At 32.5% G+C, this 21,543-nt stretch overlaps 1 protein-coding gene across 2 annotated transcripts; it reads left to right on the top strand.

Annotated features, from left to right (window-relative positions):
* Positions 1-477: 477 nt before the first annotated feature.
* LOC134687162 (glutathione S-transferase alpha-4-like) lies at positions 478-20,619 on the top strand. 2 transcript variants are annotated; one of them, XM_063547209.1, is made up of 6 exons: positions 478-565; positions 16,444-16,495; positions 17,200-17,332; positions 17,749-17,881; positions 19,091-19,225; positions 20,433-20,619. In XM_063547209.1, the coding sequence occupies exons 1-6, from the start codon at positions 485-487 to the stop codon at positions 20,547-20,549; spliced, it is 651 nt and encodes a 216-aa protein (XP_063403279.1). In that variant the 5' UTR covers positions 478-484; the 3' UTR covers positions 20,550-20,619. The 2 variants fall into 2 exon arrangements, with proteins under 2 accessions (XP_063403279.1, XP_063403278.1); XM_063547208.1 differs by lacking the exon at positions 478-565 and adding an exon at positions 4,888-5,043.
* Positions 20,620-21,543: the final 924 nt, after the last annotated feature.

Genomic DNA, 21,543 nt, shown 5'->3' with positions numbered 1-21,543 from the left:
AACATCATGATATGTATTTTATGTCTATAATATTGTCGAGTTTACATTATTTCTATTTTGTCTATGTATTTGCCATGACCAAAATTTAATAGCTTTTGTTTGTTTTACATATATATAAAGAAGTTATGTGAAGTACATACACATTACTGGATTTATAAATGAACAGTGATTGAAATAAAATTGACAAATCAAACACACCTACAACATGCGTGTGCATTAACTTATAATCATCACTAATTATATAAATTTATATTTGAAAACTTATTCTTAAACTGACATGTCAAACTAGTTTTTCAATGTTTATATTCTGTCACTAGTTCTGATTGGTTCTCTGCTTAACTATTGCCTCAACCGAAAGGATTGTTGTACCTTACGTAATATAAATAATAATGATTTCATGGTTGAGCTAACACAGAATCTAACCAAAGAAACTACCTGTTACTTCATACTCGTTAGAATCCGTAAATACCAGAACATTATTGTAATGACAGCAAAACTGACCTATTTTGATGGCAGGGGTAAAGCGGACATAATAAGGATCGCATTGGCCGGAGTTGGGTTAGAGATATGTTACCGACAATCTTAAAATTATCGACATTTGTAAAGTAAACACACTTTATTAAGGTGCTTTGTGAATAACACGTTTATATGAACACTGCAGGTGTAATTTTGTAAAGCAAAACTATTGTCCCATGAAATAGTGTCCCAAATAAGGGCAAACTTTCAGTAAAGTATTACTAGTATTATATTTTGCTGATGCATGTTTATGATTTAATTCCAGTATAGGCTAGAACAATTTATTTTTTCTATGTGAAATATTGTCTATATATTGACAATATATTTGGTAATGTATCGTTAAGGTTCCACTAAAGTCAAAATATAGGACACTTCATAAACATCTAAACTTTGCCTGTATTTTTCAACCTATAATGAATAAAGTCATAAACTATGAAAACATATGTTCATTAAAACATACTTTACATATGCACACTGTGTAAATTGTAAATAAACTTGAAATTGTTATGTTGTGGCCAAACCGGTTCTTGGGGTGAACACTAAATTTTCAAAAAAATCTGCAGGCCTGCAAGACGACTTAATTTGCTTAAAATTGGTATGGACGAATACTATTACATGTAATGCAGGGCAAGCCATAGTTGATTTTTTATAAAATGTATTGATTTTCGAGTTTTAGTTAATTATATGTATCTAAGTGAACGAATATGGAAGGTACAATACAGAAATTGGACAAATATGCCATTAAAACATATGTATGTGACAAATCAGCATTAGCTTGCCCTGCATTACATGTTACAGTATTCATCCATACCAATTTTAAGCAAATTAAGTCGTCTTGCAGGCCTGCAGATTTTCTTGAAAATTTAGTGTTCACCCCAAGAACCGGTTTTGCCACAACATAACAATTTAAAGTTTATTTACAATTTACACTGTGTGTACATGTAAAGTATGTTTAAATGAACATATGTTTTCATAGTTTATGACTTTATTCATTATAGGTTGAAAAATACCGGCAAAGTTTAGATGTTTATGAAGTGTCCTATATTTTGACTTTAGTGGAACCTTAAAGGGAGGATACTCAAAATTATATTTTGTCTTACTCTAGGCCTGAATACCGTTACAACATTTCATGGATAGATTGTCATGAAATTTTGTTTAATTAGTATTAAGGAGGTTACCATTATATTAGTTAGTGTTTTTGATCGTGAATGAAAGTGTGTAATATTCACACTATATTTCAATTGCTTAATATTTAGAATAAATATTATGTGTATGATATTTTCTTAATAATGATGAACATGTTGTTTCATGACTGTAATATGTTGTAATTCGAAATTGACAAATACTGAGCCAAAAAGGTTTTGCAACAAATATATTTTAAAATGTTAACAACATATAATTTTAATAATTACAAAATTGAATTATTACATGTCAGAAGCAACATGCATGTTTATTACTCACATTCACTAGATATTTCTTTGTATTGAGCGCAGTAGGGTCAAAATGCAGAAATGAATATAGTGCTATTCAAAATCAATTTCTCATCCATGCTCCACGTGCATAAATTAAGGAGTGGCAAGCAACCCATTAGCTGCCCTAAGCATATGCACTCCTCTTGTGGCCGGAATAAACTGTCACGTGTTCGCTTAACTCGAACACGTGACATGTAACAACTTGAAATTGTTATGTTGTGGCCAAACCGGTTCTTGGGGTGAACACTAAATTTTCAAAAAAATCTGCAGGCCTGCAAGACGACTTAATTTGCTTAAAATTGGTATGGACGAATACTATTACATGTAATGCAGGGCAAGCCATAGTGGATTTTTTATAAAATGTATTGATTTTCGAGTTTTAGTTAATTATATGTATCTAAGTGAACGAATATGGAAGGTACAATACAGAAATTGGACAAATATGCCATTAAAACATATGTATGTGACAAATCAGCATTAGCTTGCCCTGCATTACATGTTACAGTATTCATCCATACCAATTTTAAGCAAATTAAGTCGTCTTGCAGGCCTGCAGATTTTCTTGAAAATTTAGTGTTCACCCCAAGAACCGGTTTGGCCACAACATAACAATTTAAAGTTTATTTACAATTTACACTGTGTGTACATGTAAAGTATGTTTAAATGAACATATGTTTTCATAGTTTATGACTTTATTCATTATAGGTTGAAAAATACCGGCAAAGTTTAGATGTTTATGAAGTGTCCTATATTTTGACTTTAGTGGAACCTTAAAGGGAGGATACTCAAAATTATATTTTGTCTTACTCTAGGCCTGAATACCGTTACAACATTTCATGGATAGATTGTCATGAAATTTTGTTTAATTAGTATTAAGGAGGTTACCATTATATTAGTTAGTGTTTTTGATCGTGAATGAAAGTGTGTAATATTCACACTATATTTCAATTGCTTAATATTTAGAATAAATATTATGTGTATGATATTTTCTTAATAATGATGAACATGTTGTTTCATGACTGTAATATGTTGTAATTCGAAATTGACAAATACTGAGCCAAAAAGGTTTTGCAACAAATATATTTTAAAATGTTAACAACATATAATTTTAATAATTACAAAATTGAATTATTACATGTCAGAAGCAACATGCATGTTTATTACTCACATTCACTAGATATTTCTTTGTATTGAGCGCAGTAGGGTCAAAATGCAGAAATGAATATAGTGCTATTCAAAATCAATTTCTCATCCATGCTCCACGTGCATAAATTAAGGAGTGGCAAGCAACCCATTAGCTGCCCTAAGCATATGCACTCCTCTTGTGGCCGGAATAAACTGTCACGTGTTCGAGTTAAGCGAAGGTAGTGCTCCTCCCTCGATGTTATATTTTTTGGGTCTACCAGTTATTGGTCTATCCTGTGTAGTTGCAATTTGTCGATATCTGTTTGTTTGTCTCTAAACTGTTGACTTGTGCACATTAAATCGAGCCGCGACGTCGGCATCACTCAATCCGGCATCAGCAATTCCCACAGCTTACTGATGGCCATTTTCGGGGAGGCCTGGTGGACGCCCCCATTTTCTTTTTTCTAATGTTCATGTGTTATTCCTACCAATGGTATGTCTCTGAAGTCTGAACGTTAGTGAAATACAAATTTCACATTTTGTTTTAAAAGTACAGGTACAGAAGGTAAAATATCAATTACACGTGCAAAGCTTGAATGGCGCTAGTCTCGATGCACCAGAGTTATCGTTCTTACAGCCAACAATAGCTGTGCATATGGAGCGTCTGGATAATCGAGACTAGAATGGCGCGAAATCAATCACACGGTAAAAAATACGACTGCATGTTTATAATAACAGGTAGACCCCAGTATTATATCAATGATTAGATATAGGAAGATGTGGTGTGAGTGCCAATGAGACAACTCTCCATCCAAATAACAATTTAAAAAGTAAACCATTATAGGTAAAACGATGTTTACAAAAATATTTTGCAGAAACAATAAAAAAATTAATTGAAAAAAAGTGTTGCTAAACTGTTTTTGCTCAGTATATTTATCAAGATACGACATCCGTTCTTGTTGGCTGTTCAAACTAAAATAATCATGTTGCCAGTAGTTTGCTTGTTTTAAACCAACAAAAAATACAGGTTCACGGAAGAGCCTACACAAACGCTCTACATTTACACACATCAGACATAGAAATTAATTGTCCTTATCAGAATTGAAATAATTTTTGCAAGCTTTACTTTATTATCTTTATTTAGTTTTAACATGGCACAGGCACTTGTCTCAGTTTTTCCCCCCTATATACCTTAATTAGTGTTATATTAAGGTATATAGGAAAAATATTTTTGAGACAAGTGCCTGTGTAACATGGGTAGGCATTATATTCGTGTGTTTTCATAGGCGGATCCAGGGGGCTGGCGGGCCGCCCCCCCCCTTTTGTGGGAAAAATTTGGTTGATTATATAGGGAATCACTGAAGCATGAATGGAGCGCCCTCCCCCCTCATTTAGGTCAGTCAGAGTCCCTTAGGGAAAGTTCTGGTTCCGCCACTGGTTTTAGCCCTCACTGTCGCTCGGGCAAAAATAATCACGAATATAATGCCTACACATGTTATAACTACAATAAAGTATAGCCTGTATATATATCATTTATTTCTTAAGTTTGAAATAACAAACAAACGGAAGTTAACTTTATTTGTTTGTGTAATTCTCCCATATATAAAGTCCTAAAATAGGTATATATGATTGTACTAAAGACAGTTTAGAATATCAATAACTGTAAAAACATGAATTTTCTCTCAATCTAAAGAAATACTGTCAATGCAGATGAGGTTTGAATATCGTAAAAAAAATGATCCGAAGAAAAATTTAAGGACGAACTCAGGTGAAAAATATAATAGCTAAAAATAGAAAAAGGGATTTACATATATAAATGTAACATATAGTAACTGTTTCAATCGGTATCATGTCTACAAAACTAACATATGCTAATGGCAGGGGTAAAGCGGAAATAATCAGGATCATTTTGGCAGAAGCAGGGTTAGAGGTATGTTAAAGACTATCAAAATTATCAACATTTGTAAAGTAAATTTAAATACACGTTAGTACGATGTGTTTTGTGTAGCACGTTTATATTACAGGTATATAGTTTTGTAAAGAAAATAAATTGTCTGACGAAAAAGTGTCTTCAGCGCAAAATTTCGTGTTTCTGTGTTATAATTAAAACTTAAATCTGTCTAGGCCTTCGCACAGATCGAGACATATAATTTCCGAGATTGATTGTCATGCAATTTTTCACATTTTATAAATGGAGGTTATATATAAGTTAATATTTAGGACAATGTTATCACTACCGTGTTTAAGGTTCATGTGGACCCTATGGCTAAAATGGCCGTTTTTTCACCTCAAAATTTTCTCTGAGTACAGGCAAACCTGTGCATCTGGGAAAGTTTTAAGGCATAGCATGCCCTAGATAAATAGAATTCAAATGCATTGTATGATTTAGAAAATTCATAACTTAACTGGATTTTGCTGTACACTTTTGTTCGTCTCTGCAGAAGATGATAAAATTAACAAACAGTTGAGTTTACCTTGATACGGTCCACTCAGGTACACAGTTTAATTAACCAATTATTGTCAGGTATCTATTGTCAATTAAAAATGCTCACTTTAATTTTTACCTGTGGGGAATTTCTCAAACCTGTTTCCCAACTTAGTTTATTTTAGCACCTTCTGGAGGAATGAAAAAAAGTGCACGGCAAAATCCTGGTAATTTTTTATTTTTCTAAAACTTAAAAAATACTTAAAATTCATTTATCTGGGGCATGCTATGCCTCAATTTTTTTACAGATGCGCAGGTTTGTCTGTACTCAGAGTAAATTTTGAGGTGAAAATACGGCCATTTTAGCCATATGATCCACATGAACCTTAAGATAGGTTCATCATAACAAATGGACCAGTATGGCCGTATTTTCACCTCATAAACTGCTCTGTGTACAGACTTACTTGTGCTGTTTGGAAAGTTTTAAGGCCTAGCATCCAGTGACCACTATTGATATGTAAAAGTTAAGTTGAATGCATTTTTAGCTTCAGAAAGATGAAATCTTGCTTGGTTTTAGATAGGCATTTTTTTCCTTTGCAGAATGTGTAAAAACAAACAAACACCTGAATCACTTTGATACTGTTCACTCACTTCTTTAACTCACCTATAATTGTGAGTTAGTTAAAATACCTCTTGTCTATGTCAATTAGGACAATCAAAATAAAACAAACCGGTTTTTACCTGAGGGAGCATCTCACAGTTGTACCACAACTTAGTTAATTTTTACACCCATGAAGAAGAAAAAAATGCCCATCAAAAGCCATATGATTTGTCCGTTTGTTACAATGAACCTTAACATAACATAGTTTCATAGGATTGCTATATGAAATAAGTTGCCTTATAAAATATTCTCAGTTATAAATCTCCCAGGTAGTTCTAAAATATTCATGTTTGTGAAGTTGTTTCTTTAAGATTTGTATTATTAGATGCAATAATTCACTGTTATATATGTTGTGTACAAAATGTGCCTGTACAAGATTTGACTAAAATTCACACATAACTTAACATAAATTATAGCAATGGAATTTGATATTTAAAAAAAATCGTTGAAAGATCTTGAGACCATTTTTAATCAACTATTTCTACATAAGGTAATGCCTGTACCAAGTCCGGTATATGACAAAAAGTAAAATCACAAAAATACTGAACTCAGAGGAAAATCATTTCGGAAAGTCCATAATCACATGACAAAATCAAATAACAAAACGCATCAAAAACGAATGGACAAGAACTGTTGACATTCCTGACTTGGTACATGCATTTTCAAATGTAGAAAATGGTGGATTAAACCTGGTTTTATAGCGCTAACCCTCTCACTTTGATGACAGTCTTATCAAATGCCATTATATTTACATTGATGCGTTAACTAAACAGACACAATAAATAAAATGGTCAACTTGAAATATGGGTACATCAGTCATCATCGTATAACAATTTTAAAAGGAACAATTTAACAGAACACAAACACATCTACTATCTACAAACAATGGTTTTCCATTCAGACATGTTTGAGCTTTTGATTTTGCATTTTATAAAGGTCTTTCCGTTTTTTTAATGTCCGTTGCAGTTTTGTATTTTTGTTAATTTACTTTTTTTTATACATACTATCAAGTTTTTAATCAATGACCACACAATAAATTTATTTACAAAATACAAAAGTAATTCTGCATCATTTGTTTGAGCAAATGACTGATTTTTGGCATAGGGAATTTCACAACATCGTTTGCTTTTAACATAAACATTTAGAAGTGCGGCAACTCCTGTACATTATACGAAAGAAACTTCTGACCACAAATTTGTTAACGCCTTTTACGTGCTTCACATACACTGTAAATCTACCTGACGCCTGACGCGTCCGGACGCGTTCAAAATGTGTACACCGAATGTTCAGAAACGTCGCACGCTACTGGTGTTACTTTGGTTAAATCACGGACAAGACACATTCATCTTGTTAATTTTTAAACATAAAAAATTATCTTATAAAGTGTTGTATATCATTTTAAAGCTTTAAAACTCTTCTTTCGGATTATTGCAATTTTGTATATGTAACAGACCATTTACATTAATTAAAACTCAATAAAACCTTTATTTTGCAATATGATTTTCTTGTCCCGCGTTACACTTTTAGTTCTGTGAAATTCTGAATACCGTAAAAAACATATGGTTTTTTTACCAAACGATATAAAAGTTTGTCTAGAACAAGCAATGTATAAGTGGGCGATGACGTGATGTCGATTTTTCTCTCCCGAAAAGACGGAAATATAGAAAAAAAAAGGGATCAAGATGATACAAATTATGTGTCCCATGAAAGAAAGGTTGCCGTAATTTACTTTTAATTGTTCCAAAAAGGGAATTCCAGAGCAATCCCCATGTCGAAAGTAAATAATTCTTATACTAGCATTATGTACAAAGATCACACTTTCGCCTCACGCAATTATCAGGAATTTTCAAAAACAAATTCTTTTTATTCGAGTTGATTACCAATGTCCGACATTTTGTCCCCTTCAAACCAAATTAAACGTAGGGTTACGTTTTCTGTTTTTTCATGATGTTTATTTAATACAGTGTCATTCGTTACATAAAAAAACATTATAATAGATAAAAGTACAAAAAATATCTTTATTTTTATATTAAATTCCCATAAATTAAATCTAATATACGAGATATCAGATAAAACTAAAATGTCCGATACAATGTCCCCCCGTACGATTTTGACGTTATTTTAAAAATAAAATATGCTTCTAACGTTCCGTCTAATTGTCATTATTGCGGGTTTCACAGACGATTTGGAATACGGCTATTTTATTGTGTTGCTTAATAAGAAAACTTTAAAATTAATGTTTTATGTTGAAGCTCTACCGATTCATAAAGAAGGGGGTGGGGAGAGAGATTTCCTCGCAGAACTGAAATGTTTTCCGGACTATAATAGTCGAATCCGCTATTATACAAATTGATAGAAAAAAAACAGCTTTAATAATTGTTCCCGCTGATTCCCTTGCATATATTTGTGCAGAACTGCCATGCTAGATATGTCGTAGTCTTTTCGCAAAAATGAATGCATTTGCAGTGCATAGTTTATCCATCAAAAAAAAAGAAATCGATTGCCTTTATAATTAAAATGTATATAATTAAATGGTTTCAATTCAAGTTACTTTTTTATTTTTAATTTGTTAATAAAACTACAGCTTAACATCTTTTATCTAAGAAATAAAATAATCCTTTATTAGGGGAAAAATCAATCCTTTATAAAATTTATTGTAAAAAGCCATCTGAACAACATGCATTCCAACGTTTTTATTTTGTCTTACGTCTTTGAGTGTGTAACGTTAGGTGACACCAGTATCGTGCGATGTTTCATTATATTTCAACGTCATATGTTCATGCTTAGAGCATGTTCAAAGTTTTAACGTTTGTGTTAAAAATATTAACATGTGTGTTCAGACACAGTGTACACCGGTGTTCAAATTCTGATCTAAAAAGAAGATAGTTGTTTGTCCGATTTTCTATCCTTCCAATTGGCAAATTTACAAAGAATTTCATTTTAAAATTTGAATGTACACGTGTGATTTTTTGACAAATAATTTAGTAATTGTGAAATATTAAACTTCCAAATTGGCATAAATGTATAGTTTATGATCTTATTTTATTATCATTACTAGTTTTACTTCTAAGTGACATAATTATGCATATCAATGAGGCCTATTATGATAATATCGTAATAAAAATATGTCGATGTTTATTGTATTTCATGATCCGTTCAGTTTATTAACATGACATGTTCAATCAGTGTTCAAATCGTTCGAAATTTTGAACACCTCGCGTTAAAAAAATATATACCAGAGTACCAAATACCGAAAACAGATATCGGCTGGTGATTTAGGCGGTTAAACGAAGAAAGAATACACATAAGGAGGAGAACTGGAGAAGGGACTTCTTTCTCACATGAACACGAAAGAAGTGAGTAACACGTTAGGATAATCTCCATAGGTAGTTCGATGGCTTCCTTGTTATTTTCTCATGTCAGATATATATTTGTCAAATATTTATAACTGTTATATTCAAATTTTCAATATTCAACATAAAAGACGAATTAAAGAACAGTATTTAACGTAAATAACTGTCAGCTTTGTTCTGATGATTTTCTAAACTGCTGAATAACCAGTCTGTGATCGTCTGTCTGTTATACAGAATAAATAATGATTTTTTACATCCACGTATATTAGCTGAACACTAAGCGTTAAAAACTCTAACATCAAGTGTTCAAAAATGAAACACAAAGGCATTAAAAAGTGAACACCACATATTCAATTGATTAACGCTAAGTGTTAAATAACTCTAACATCAAGTGTTCAAAAGTGAAACACAAAGGCATTAAAAACTGAACACCACATATTCAATTGATTAACGCTAAGTGTTAAATAACTCTAACATCAAGTGTTCAAAAATGAAACACAAAGGCATTAAAAAGTGGACACCACACATTCAATTGATGAACGCTCAGTGTTAAATAACTGTAACATCAAGTGTTCACAAATGAACACAAAGGCATTAAAAACTGAACACCACACATTCAATTGATTAACGCTCAGTGTTAAATAACTGTAACATCAAGTGTTCAAAAGTGAAACACAAAGGCATTAAAAAGTGGACACCACACATTCAATTGATTAACGCTCAGTGTTAAATAACTGTAACATCAAGTGTTCAAAAGTGAAACACAAAGGCATTAAAAACTGAACACCACACATTCAATTGATTAACCGTAAGTGTTAAATAACTCTAACATCAAGTGTTCAAAAATGAAACACAAAGGCATTAAAAACTGAACACCACATATTCAATTGATGAACGCTAAGTGTTAAATAACTCTAACATCAAGTGTTGAAAAATGAAACACAAAGGCATTAAAAACTGAAAACCAAACATTCAATTGATGAACACTATTCAATTGATGGACACTAGTGTAAACATATGGAACACCATTTTTGACTTAGAAAATGCATTTTGTTATTTGCAGCAATCGTTTGATTGGAATGTTTGAATTAGAAACCAATAAGCCCTAGAATGTCATTTCTGCATGCTATAAAGTGTTGGAAAAAAGAAAGATGTAAAAAAGGTATGACAATATATGTATATTAATAGCTTATGTAGGTGTATCATTTCTATATCTGTATACCTTAGGTCAAGAAATCGACTTATGTAATTTATAATGTCAAAACTTGCATTTCACCGCCATAGCATATCAATTTGTACTCTAGTATATATCGAAATTAAAGCATAAAAACTATTGCATAATTTGATGCTTTATAAAAAAAACTCTCTTCTATTAATTCTAAATTTTATTTTGCAGGATATATAGGCTCATAGACATTACTTGTTGTGGAGGATTTTGACATTGGAAGTTGACGATAACACATAAAATGCTACCCAGTTGATAGTTTTAAGTAAAGATGCCCTGAAAAGTTGAGCGTACATTGTGTGTGATCGTACAAGAACTGTTGGAATTTGCAAACTTTTAAACTTTCATTGTGACAAATATCTATATCATAAACTATCTACTTATCACATTGTCATGGTTTTTTTTGGTTAGGAAACACATGATGTGGCAACTATATCTTGTCATGTAGAAGAAAATAATCATTTGTGATATATTTAAGTCGGTTTAAAAACATTATGTATGTGATTTCACTGACTGTTACTTGTGATATCATAAAGTATTCTTGTGCACTTTTCTTACATATATGCTCATTTGATTATATAAAGAATTACTTGTTAAAATATGTTTTATTGTTGTATTTTGCCTGATTCAATATAGTTTTTATAACAGTTTAATTAAGTTTAGTACTTATGGAAAATTATGTACGCTTAACAATAGAACGTGTTCCACATTTGAACACCATCAATTTGAACACCTATGTCAACTGTTCTGAATGTTAACGTCTGGTGTTCTGAATCTTAACATTTTGGCTTTAAAACATGTTATGTGTGTTCAAAAAGTGTTTCATGGCTGTTGAACGCGTCGACGTATTAAGATTTTGAATATTTGGTTTTCATGTTATATTTGTTATTCTCGTGGTGTTTTGTCTGATGCTTGGTCCGTTTCTGTGTGTGTTACGTTTCGGTGTTATGTCGTTGTTCTCCTCTTATATTTAATGCGTTTCCCTCGGTTTTAGTTTGATACCCCGATTTTGTTTTTTGTCCATGGATTTATGAGTTTTGAACAGCGGTATACTATTGTTGTCTTTATTTATTGAACATCCGGACACGTTTAATCGTTGAACACTAATGTTAAGGTCTTTAACATCAAGTGTTCAAAAATGAAACACAAAGGCATAAAAAACTGAACACCACCCATTCAATTGATGAACACTAGTGTAAACATTTGGAACACCATTACACGTTCAAAATGTGTTACAAAAAAGCGTCCAAGAAGTGTTCTATTAATTAACACTAAGATTTACAGTGTAGCGAAAGATGAAGCTCGTGAACCGTTGGCTCTTACAAAGATATGTCTTTAAAAGCTTCAATTTGATTTCTTAACAAATATCTTGTTGAAATTCATTCAGTTGTTCAAATGCAGTACCCAAATTATCGAGGTTCAATTATTACACCTATGGTATTACTAGGATCAGTTTGGGCACGATCATACTGAAAAATTGTTCATCCTGATTGTCAATCTGTCCAATTTCTATTATACTAAAAGAATTGTGACTGGAGCAAATTTCCATTCTACTGTCAGAATGGTTACTGGGGCCAATTTCTATTGTACTATCAGATTTAATTGGCATGCATGTATGTATGTATCATTACATTTCTTGTCTCCATCTTGGTATTTTTGTATTTTGTTAATAAGGTTTGTTATGTGGTCATAAAATAAAATTTCTATAGTTTGTACGCATAATATCAATGCTTTTTTTTATTACAAAATCCATACCATAAATTATTATACAAGTTAAAAGTGAATTTAGTCAAAGTTAGTACAAATTGTAATTTGTACTAGCACATTTTGTTCAAATAATGAGTTAACAAGCACTAATCAATCAATTAGGGAATCTCTGTATATACGTCTATTTGATATTATGGAGAGGAAAAGATTGCAGCAATCTAGGAATGAATATAGTGACCTGTTAAGAACTGTAAGACGGGATGAAAAAAATCTGCCCTACAAAATACAGAAGTAATTAGGAATACAAAATAGAACTTAATTACGAGCGATATAAAGAAGCCGACCTAGTAACACATGAAATAGAATATTTAGCCCAATGATGATGGAATTTTTTAACAATCTTGGCTGGCTATACAGCCCTCGACTGACTACCTGTGAATTCTAATAATGCTAGGAGGAATTTACATCTCCAAGATGTTGCTTTTAAAATGAAAAGGACTAAAATAAAGTAATAACCCTTCCAATGTCAGAACCAAATATATTTCAAGAGAGTGTAAACAATAATAGAGATGTAAATAAAAATCCTTTAAAAATCCTCTGACCTTTATCAGGAGCGGTCCCAAATGTTAGCTCTTCTGACCTCAACCGACATGCTTAGAGTTGCGTCTTCTGGTAATTAAAGGCAAGAGTAGTATACTGCTGTTCAAAAGTTGTCAATGGATTTTGAGAGAGAAAAAAATCCGAGGCTAGTTACAAATTTAAACCTAGCGAAGCCAATATTAACCGGAGCTCTGCAAGTTCCAACTTTTAATGAAAATATCTACTAATTGTATAGTTCAACCAGACTGATACCAAAAATGGAAGCAATGTACACACAAGTTTTGTGAAAATAAGCTCTAATATCCTTGGATTCATTTACAAAATATTTTCACTACAGATTTTCAGACTATGACATAAGGATTGGGGTGTCCCAAGTCTTTTATTAGTAATGGCTGCCGTTAGATATTTTTGAAATGAGCCGTTTGTGATATGCATGTGTTCGGTCGAGTGGCCTTGAGAGAGAAAAAATGCCACATGTTTTGTTGCAACGTCAGTTGTTTCAAACAGTCAATCTCCATGTAGATGTGGGTCTAGTGGTCAATCTATAGACAATTCAGAGTTCAGTCACACCCAATATGATGTGTATGTAGGAGCAGTATTCAACTTACAAGAATGTTTAGTTTTCCCTCGGAATATATATTAATTTTTGTGGCGATTCAGCAGGCTATAAGAGAGGTTGTGGATAAATATATGAATAAGCCTTTTGTGTTCCACCGAATGCTTGGCTGTATGGCATTTGTATAAACATGGACCCTTCCTCATTTACTTATGGGCCCAACTCAGTTGTACTTCCTGTAATTTTTGCGCAAAAACCGGGATGACCGAAATATTTTGAATCCCAGTAATTCAATCTCTTCTGTTTCACTAATGGTTGGTTGTAAAAGAGACTCAATTTATTTCATTACGTTCCCCTTCAATTTTGTTCTTATTCTCGGGTTCTTGTTTTTTAAATGTGTCTCAATGGGGATATGGAAATATTTTTATGCCCCACCTACGATAGTGTAGGGGCATTATGTTTTCTAGTCTGTGCGTCCGTTCGTCCGTCCGTTGTACCGTCCGTTCGTCCGTCTGTCCCGCCTCAGGTTAACGTTTTTGGTCAAGGTAGTTTTTAATGAAGTTGAAGTCCAACCGAGTTCAAACTTAGTACACATGTTCCCGATGATATGATCTTTCTAATTGTAATGCCAAATTAGAGTTTTTACCCTAATGTCACGGTCAACTGAACATAGAAAATAATATTGCGAGTGGGGCATTCGTGTACTGGGGACACATTCTTGTTTTCAATTTTTTGTTTGTACCCAAAGTCAGTCGACAAAGAAGTTTATCCCTCAGCATGTCAACCTGTTAGAGATAAAGGCAGATTGGAATGCTCAGGAAGATTTTCATTTTCATCTTCGAGATAAATGAGTTTTGATAAGATGAAAAACAGTAACGGCTATTTTAATTTTTAACAAGCAATGTGGTACCTAGTAAGAGAAACTGTGTTTTCGATGATGGGATATGCTACAATTGATATTATATATCTCACATACCAGTGAAAAAGGAATGTTCTGTTGCCTTATTTTTTCAGCTCTTCTGACCTCAACCGACATACTTAGAGTTGCGTCTTCTGGTAATTAAAGGCAAGAATAGTATACTGCTGTTCAAAAGTTGTCAATGGATTTTGAGAGAGAAAAAAATCCGAGGCTAGTTACAAATTTAAACCTAGCGAAGCCAATATTAACCGGAGCTCTGCAAGTTCCAACTTTTAATGAAAATATCTACTAATTGTATAGTTCAACCAGACTGATACCAAAAATGGAAGCAATGTACACACAAGTTTTGTGAAAATAAGCTCTAATATCCTTGGATTCATTAACAAAATATTTTCACTACAGATTTTCAGACTATGACATAAGGATTGGGGTGTCCCAAGTCTTTTATTAGTAATGGCTGCCGTTAGATATTTTTGAAATGAGCCGTTTGTGATATGCATGTGTTCGGTCGAGTGGCCTTGAGAGAAAAAAATGCCACATGTTTTGTTGCAACGTCAGTTGTTTCAAACAGTCAATCTCCATGTAGATGTGGGTCTAGTGGTCAATCTATAGACAATTGAGAGTTCAGTCACACCCAATATGATGTGTATGTAGGAGCAGTATTCAACTTACAAGAATGTTTAGTTTTCCCTCGGAATATATATTAATTTTTGTGGCGATTCAGCAGGCTATAAGAGAGGTTGTGGATAAATATATGAATAAGCCTTTTGTGTTCCACCGAATGCTTGGCTGTATGGCATTTGTATAAACATGGACCCTTCCTCATTTACTTATGGGCCCAACTCAGTTGTACTTCCTGTAATTTTTGCGCAAAAACCGGGATGACCGAAATATTTTGAATCCCAGTAATTCAATCTCTTCTGTTTCACTAATGATTGGTTGTAAAAGAGACTCAATTTATTTCATTACGTTCCCCTTCAATTTTGTTCTTATTCTCTGGTTCTTGTTTTTTAAATGTGTCTCAATGGGGATATGGAAATATTTTTATGCCCCACCTACGATAGTGTAGGGGCATTATGTTTTCTAGTCTGTGCGTCCGTTCGTCCGTCCGTTGTACCGTCCGTTCGTCCGTCTGTCCCGCCTCAGGTTAAAGTTTTTGGTCAAGGTAGTTTTTAATGAAGTTGAAGTCCAACCGAGTTCAAACTTAGTACACATGTTCCCGATGATATGATCTTTCTAATTGTAATGCCAAATTAGAGTTTTTACCCTAATGTCACGGTCAACTGAACATAGAAAATAATATTGCGAGTGGGGCATTCGTGTACTGGGGACACATTCTTGTTTTCAATTTTTTGTTTGTACCCAAAGTCAGTCGACAAAGAAGTTTATCCCTCAGCATGTCAACCTGTTAGAGATAAAGGCAGATTGGAATGCTCAGGAAGATTTTCATTTTCATCTTCGAGATAAATGAGTTTTGATAAGATGAAAAACAGTAACGGCTATTTTAATTTTTAACAAGCAATGTGGTACCTAGTAAGAGAAACTGTGTTTTCGATGATGGGATATGCTACAATTGATATTATATATCTCACATACCAGTGAAAAAGGAATGTTCTGTTGCCTTATTTTTTCAGGACAAAATGCTAGTGAACTCTTAAAGATTCAATGTTAAGGGTCATATTTCCTACTGTGGTTTGCCATGCATAAATGTTTTCAAGACTCCTTACAACAAGATGTTGAAGATGTTCTGCAAACTTATCAAGATCATTAGGTTATGGCATGTGATTCTCTCTTAATCATTTGGTATACATGTTTACTTATGCCTTTCTATTACATGGAACTCTTCATAGAAATTCGTCTTACTACATGTATTTATATTTTCAGTACGCCGAGGAATATCTTACCAGCAAAGAACAATGGGAGGAGTTGAAAAAGAGTAAGTTTTACTTTTAATTATCCATACAGTTATTACAGTTCAGTGATTCTTTAATTGTCAGCTGCATTGTGAAAGAACAACGTATATCATTAATATTTGTTTTGTTGATGCTCACTTCACAAATTAATTTTGTAGGAACCTCTCTAGTGGTGTTTGCACCGTAGCTATATCTTTGTGTGTTTTGTTTTGTACTTTGATTATGGTAGAGTTTTTGTAGTCTCGAGAACATTACTCGTAACTTTTTTTGGAGCTTTATATAGGTTTATTCTATTTATTGCTAACAGTATATGTTCACATCTTAATGAGTATGTGATGTTATCTAATTTATTTTATACAAGTTATACAATAAACAATGAAACACAACAACATTAATATATGAAGTCACCATTAACGCGTCATGAACCCCCTATGAAATTTACTAGCCCCCTATGGTCTCATAGGGCGTAAAACCAATCTCGACGTGATAATTTACCCGCGGTGCGATAAATATAGACATTGGTATAAAGGCTATTATATCTATGGAATAGACTACATTCACTTCATTTCAAATGGTCAACAACTCCTTCATTGTAAATATGTTTCAAACTATTTTTTCATGAACAAAACGTGTAGTAAACAATGCTCCCGTTTTATAAATGTTATTATGTCTAAAACGACAAACATTCTGTAAGCAATGATATAATTGACGAATATACATATTACAGGTGGTAAATTGCTATACAATCAAGTACCCTTACTGGAGATAGATGGTTTAGAGTTGGTACAGACTGGAGCTATTGCTAGATACCTAGCCAGGAAATACAACATGTATGGTTCAAACGATCAAGAGGCTGTCAAGTAAGTTAAATAAAAGCAACTGTAGTATATAACGCTATTCAAAAGTCATAAATCGATTTAGCGAAAACAAATTCGGGTAACACTTCAACCGAGGGGAACACATAAAGTTTTAGAGGAAAACAACAAAACAACAGAAACACTGAAGTGCAACAAAATCAAACGACAATTCAACTTGCATAGAAACGGAAACTATCGAGAAGTTATTTTGGGATCCCAGTGAAACATGGGTGCATATGCATTGGTTGAAGAAGAACTATTTAGTTAAATAAAAATTAACCCAACAAAATGTGGTTACATTGTCTCGGTCTTAAATGTTCAGACTGAAATTTATTTCTCAGAATTTTATAAAACGTACCTTTATCATAAATATTGCATATTGTACTTCACTATGTTCAGTATGTTTCCCATTATTATAGAGTAGACATGTACTATGAAGGATCTAGGGACTTTTATGCAGTTTTCGTAGCTATGGTCTTCACAGATGAAAACGAATGTTTGAAAAAGGCTAAAGAGGTTATGGTACCAAAATATTTTCCTGTATATGAAAAGGTATAATCGTTTCAAAGTACATGTGCAGTATATTCTCTACATTACACAATACTTTATCCATTCCGAAAATAAAATAAAAACAGTAAATATACGACAGCCAAACTTGTGCTGGGTTCAACTTAACCCTATGTCTCCATTGCTGCAGTCAGCATACATATAAATAAAAGTAAAATCCCAAAAATATTGAATTCCTCGGAAATTTCAAAAGGAAGTCCCTAATCAAAAGTAAAAACACAAAAATACTGAACTCCGAGGAAAATTCAAAAAGGAAAATCAAAAATCAAAAGGCAAAATCAAAAGTCCAAACACATCAAACGAATGGATAACAACTGTCATATTCCTGACTTGGTACAGGCAAATGCTATAAGTTCAATGTTAACCGTAAAACTGTTGAATCAAGATATCAGTTAAGAACGGAATTACAACTAAATACTCATTTCTTGAGATGCTATTTCTGTATAAATCAGCTTTGATCCAAGGTTTATAACAATCGGGCTATGGATTCTATTTAGTAAAACAAATTATTTGAGAATATTTTGATTAAAAAACTGAGTCGACCTTTTAGTTTAATTAAATGAATAAAAAAAAAAAATAGGTGATGCACTGTTTGCAGATACCTAAAAAAAAAAGTACAGCAAAGTCAACTACTAGATGCTTTCATTATACATGTTATATATTTGTGGATTCATTTTTTTAAACGAGTGATAAATTTAAGTACCGGGTAAGGTTGAGTTTTGGCAGGTTTAATCCATCATTTTTCTACAAAAGTAAATAGATATAAAAAGATGTGGTATGAGTGACAATGAAACAAATTTCCATCCAAGTCACAATTTATAAAAGTAAACCATTAAAATCAAAGTTTGGTCTTCAACACAGAGCCTTGGCTCACACCGAACAACAAGCTATAAAGCTATAAATGTATGTACCAAGTCAGGAATATCATAGTTGTTTTCCATTCATTAGATGTGTTTGAACTTTTGATTTTGCAATCTGATATAGGAATTTCCGTTTTAGATTTTCCTTTGTATTCGATAATTTTGTTATTTTACTATTTGCTTCATTGTTTTTATCAAAAAAAAGTCCCAAAATAAGCCATGGGTCATTAGATGGTGGCTATGTAGTAGAGTCCATAACTGAATTCGACAATCTAGCGATTTTTAGTTTTATTGAGAACAATACATATTTTTGAACATTACTGTATGATTTTAGATTTTGAAAAGTTGCACTACAAAATACCTCGTTGGAGATTGTATAAGTATTGCGGATTTAGGGCTGCTTGAGTGCATGTTGGCTGTAGAAGAATTCCTTGGAATGGAATTAATAGATGCATACCCTAAACTGAAGGTATTTATATCGATAAAGCATGAGTGTATATCTTTCAAATACACTTTAAAAATAGTGTTTAGATCCTTAACACAATTCTAAGAACATCTTTTGTGTACCTTTTTTACATAAAGGCAACACTAGTATACCGCTGTTCAAAACTCATAAATCCATGGACAAAAAAACATTAGGGGTAAAAACTAAAACTGAAGGAAACGCATTAAATATAAGAGGTGAACAACGACACAACATTAAAATGTAATACATGTCTTGGTTTAAACGTATCTCAGTACAATGTGTTTATGATTGTGTTTAGAATCGTTTTTAGTTTTGAAATAAGTGTTTTATTCCGAAACAATTTCATTCTAAAACACATTTAAAAGTGTTCAAAAATTCAAGACATGTTTACATTTTATGTGCTTTCTACGAAATGTGTTTAGAAATTAAACGCAATCCTAAGCATGCAATACAAGTGTTTAATTTTTAAGCACGACTTTAACAGTGTAGCCGATTAGTTCATTAGATATTTCATGATCTTGCAGGGCTATAAAACACAAAGTTATTTTGTAATGATCTATCTTTATTACAAATAATTAAAATTAAATTGATACTGTTTCATTATGTTCTTCCACCTCTTGAAAATCAAATGGTCTTACCATCTTCTTATTTCACAATCAAATTCAGTCACATAATTTCTTTTCCTGTCATAAATTGTTCTAGTGATGAATTTGAATCTCTATATGGGCATCTAAACATTTAGATTTTTAACATGCTAAATGTGAATTATTGAACTTTAATAAGTTAAGAAAATCAAATTGAAATTAATGGCATAATTTTTAATTAGAGCTAGTGGTTGGTTTTGTATAATTAGATATACATGTATATTATATATATGTTAACAATATTGAAGTGTCTTTATACTTAAAATGATAGCTAGACCATCATGCTATTTTGAAAATAGAGCAATCTTCTAACAAAAGTTCTGACTTAGAATGACTGAAGTTGCTATTGATGTTGAAGCATCATGTATCACAGTACATGTCTTAATAATATCAATATTCTCATAAATATGGTGTTCTGTTATAAAAATATACAAAATAGACTTGCAAAAAATAATTATCATAATGATACATAGGAGTCATTGAAAGTTTGTCTTTTTCATGAAGCCAATTAGATAAAGACACTCTTTACAAATTACATTTTAAGGCATATAATATTTTCTTTCTAGGAATACTATCTAAAACTGAAAGCTTTAGACAGAATATCCACATTTTTGAAAGGACCACACAGGAAGAAGAGGAATACTGAAGAATATGTGGCCGAAGTCAGAAAAGTCTTATTCTGAAGATTTAAATCCATACCAAGTTATTGCGTGTAATGTTCATGTTTGCTCTTGAATAAATTCATTATCACGACTTATTGGCCATAGCCTAAGCATGAACAAGTGATGGAAGCACCTTTCCAAAGTGACAGGATCCACGCCTGCTAGTAGAATATTCCCGACCATTATGTTTTTAAAAAAATAATTAGCTATGGCATGTAAATTGAAATGACATTTCAACACATTTGTAGCCGTCAGAGTGATTTGCACAATTTGTATTTCTCAAACCAAAAAAATATTCTAATTCACCTCTGCCTTTATGGCTTTCTTTTAAAGTCAAAACATTCTCCTGAAACCCTTCGCTTTACAATTTGAATAAATAAAAAGAGTGCAATCTCTAAAATGTCATGGCTGCTTCACTTATTATGAATGAATTTCCTACCATGCATCAAATATAATCAGCATATTGCTTACAGTATCTGACAAACATACCAAATAAAATGAGTAGCACACGCTGAAATGTCTCACCTGCTTTACTGACCATTAATTTTATGTTGAAAGATTTAAAGATAAAAGATTTATTAAAAGCATGCCTCTGCTGGTGGACGTTTAGTCCCCGAGGGTATCACCAGCCCAGTAGTCAGCACTTCGGTGTTGATTTGAATATCAATTATGTGGTCATTTTTGAAAATTTCCTGTTTACAAAACTTTGAACTTTTCGAAAAACTAAGGATTTTCTTATCCCAGGCATAGATTACCTTAGCCGTATTTGGCACAACTTTTTGGAATTTATGATCCTCAATGCTCTTCAATTTTGTATTTGTTTGGTTTATAACTATTTCGATATGAGCGTCACTGATGAGTCTTATGTAGACGAAACGCGCGTCTGGCGTACTAAATTATAATCCTGGTACCTTTGATAACTATTTACTGAAACTTAACATTTTAAAGATCAATGACAGTAAGGTCTAGGTCAGATAAATCGTGTCACACGGCAGTCTGATTACAAACAAACCTC

Source organism: Mytilus trossulus, chromosome 10 (assembly GCF_036588685.1).
Source record: "Mytilus trossulus isolate FHL-02 chromosome 10, PNRI_Mtr1.1.1.hap1, whole genome shotgun sequence".
Lineage (NCBI taxonomy): Eukaryota > Metazoa > Mollusca > Bivalvia > Mytilida > Mytilidae > Mytilus > Mytilus trossulus.
Note: the sequence above shows the minus strand (reverse complement) of the source record. Positions and strands in the feature narration are given on the sequence as shown.

Bases quoted from the DNA above. Each gene is read 5' to 3' on its own strand.
- LOC134687162 (XM_063547209.1), top strand. From the start codon at position 485: ATGACAGCAAAACTGACCTATTTTGATGGCAGGGGTAAAGCGGACATA. The intron at 16,496-17,199 runs GTAAGTTTTACT...TACATATTACAG, and splicing joins ATGGGAGGAGTTGAAAAAGA to GTGGTAAATTGCTATACAAT. The intron at 19,226-20,432 runs GTATTTATATCG...TTTTCTTTCTAG, and splicing joins ATGCATACCCTAAACTGAAG to GAATACTATCTAAAACTGAA.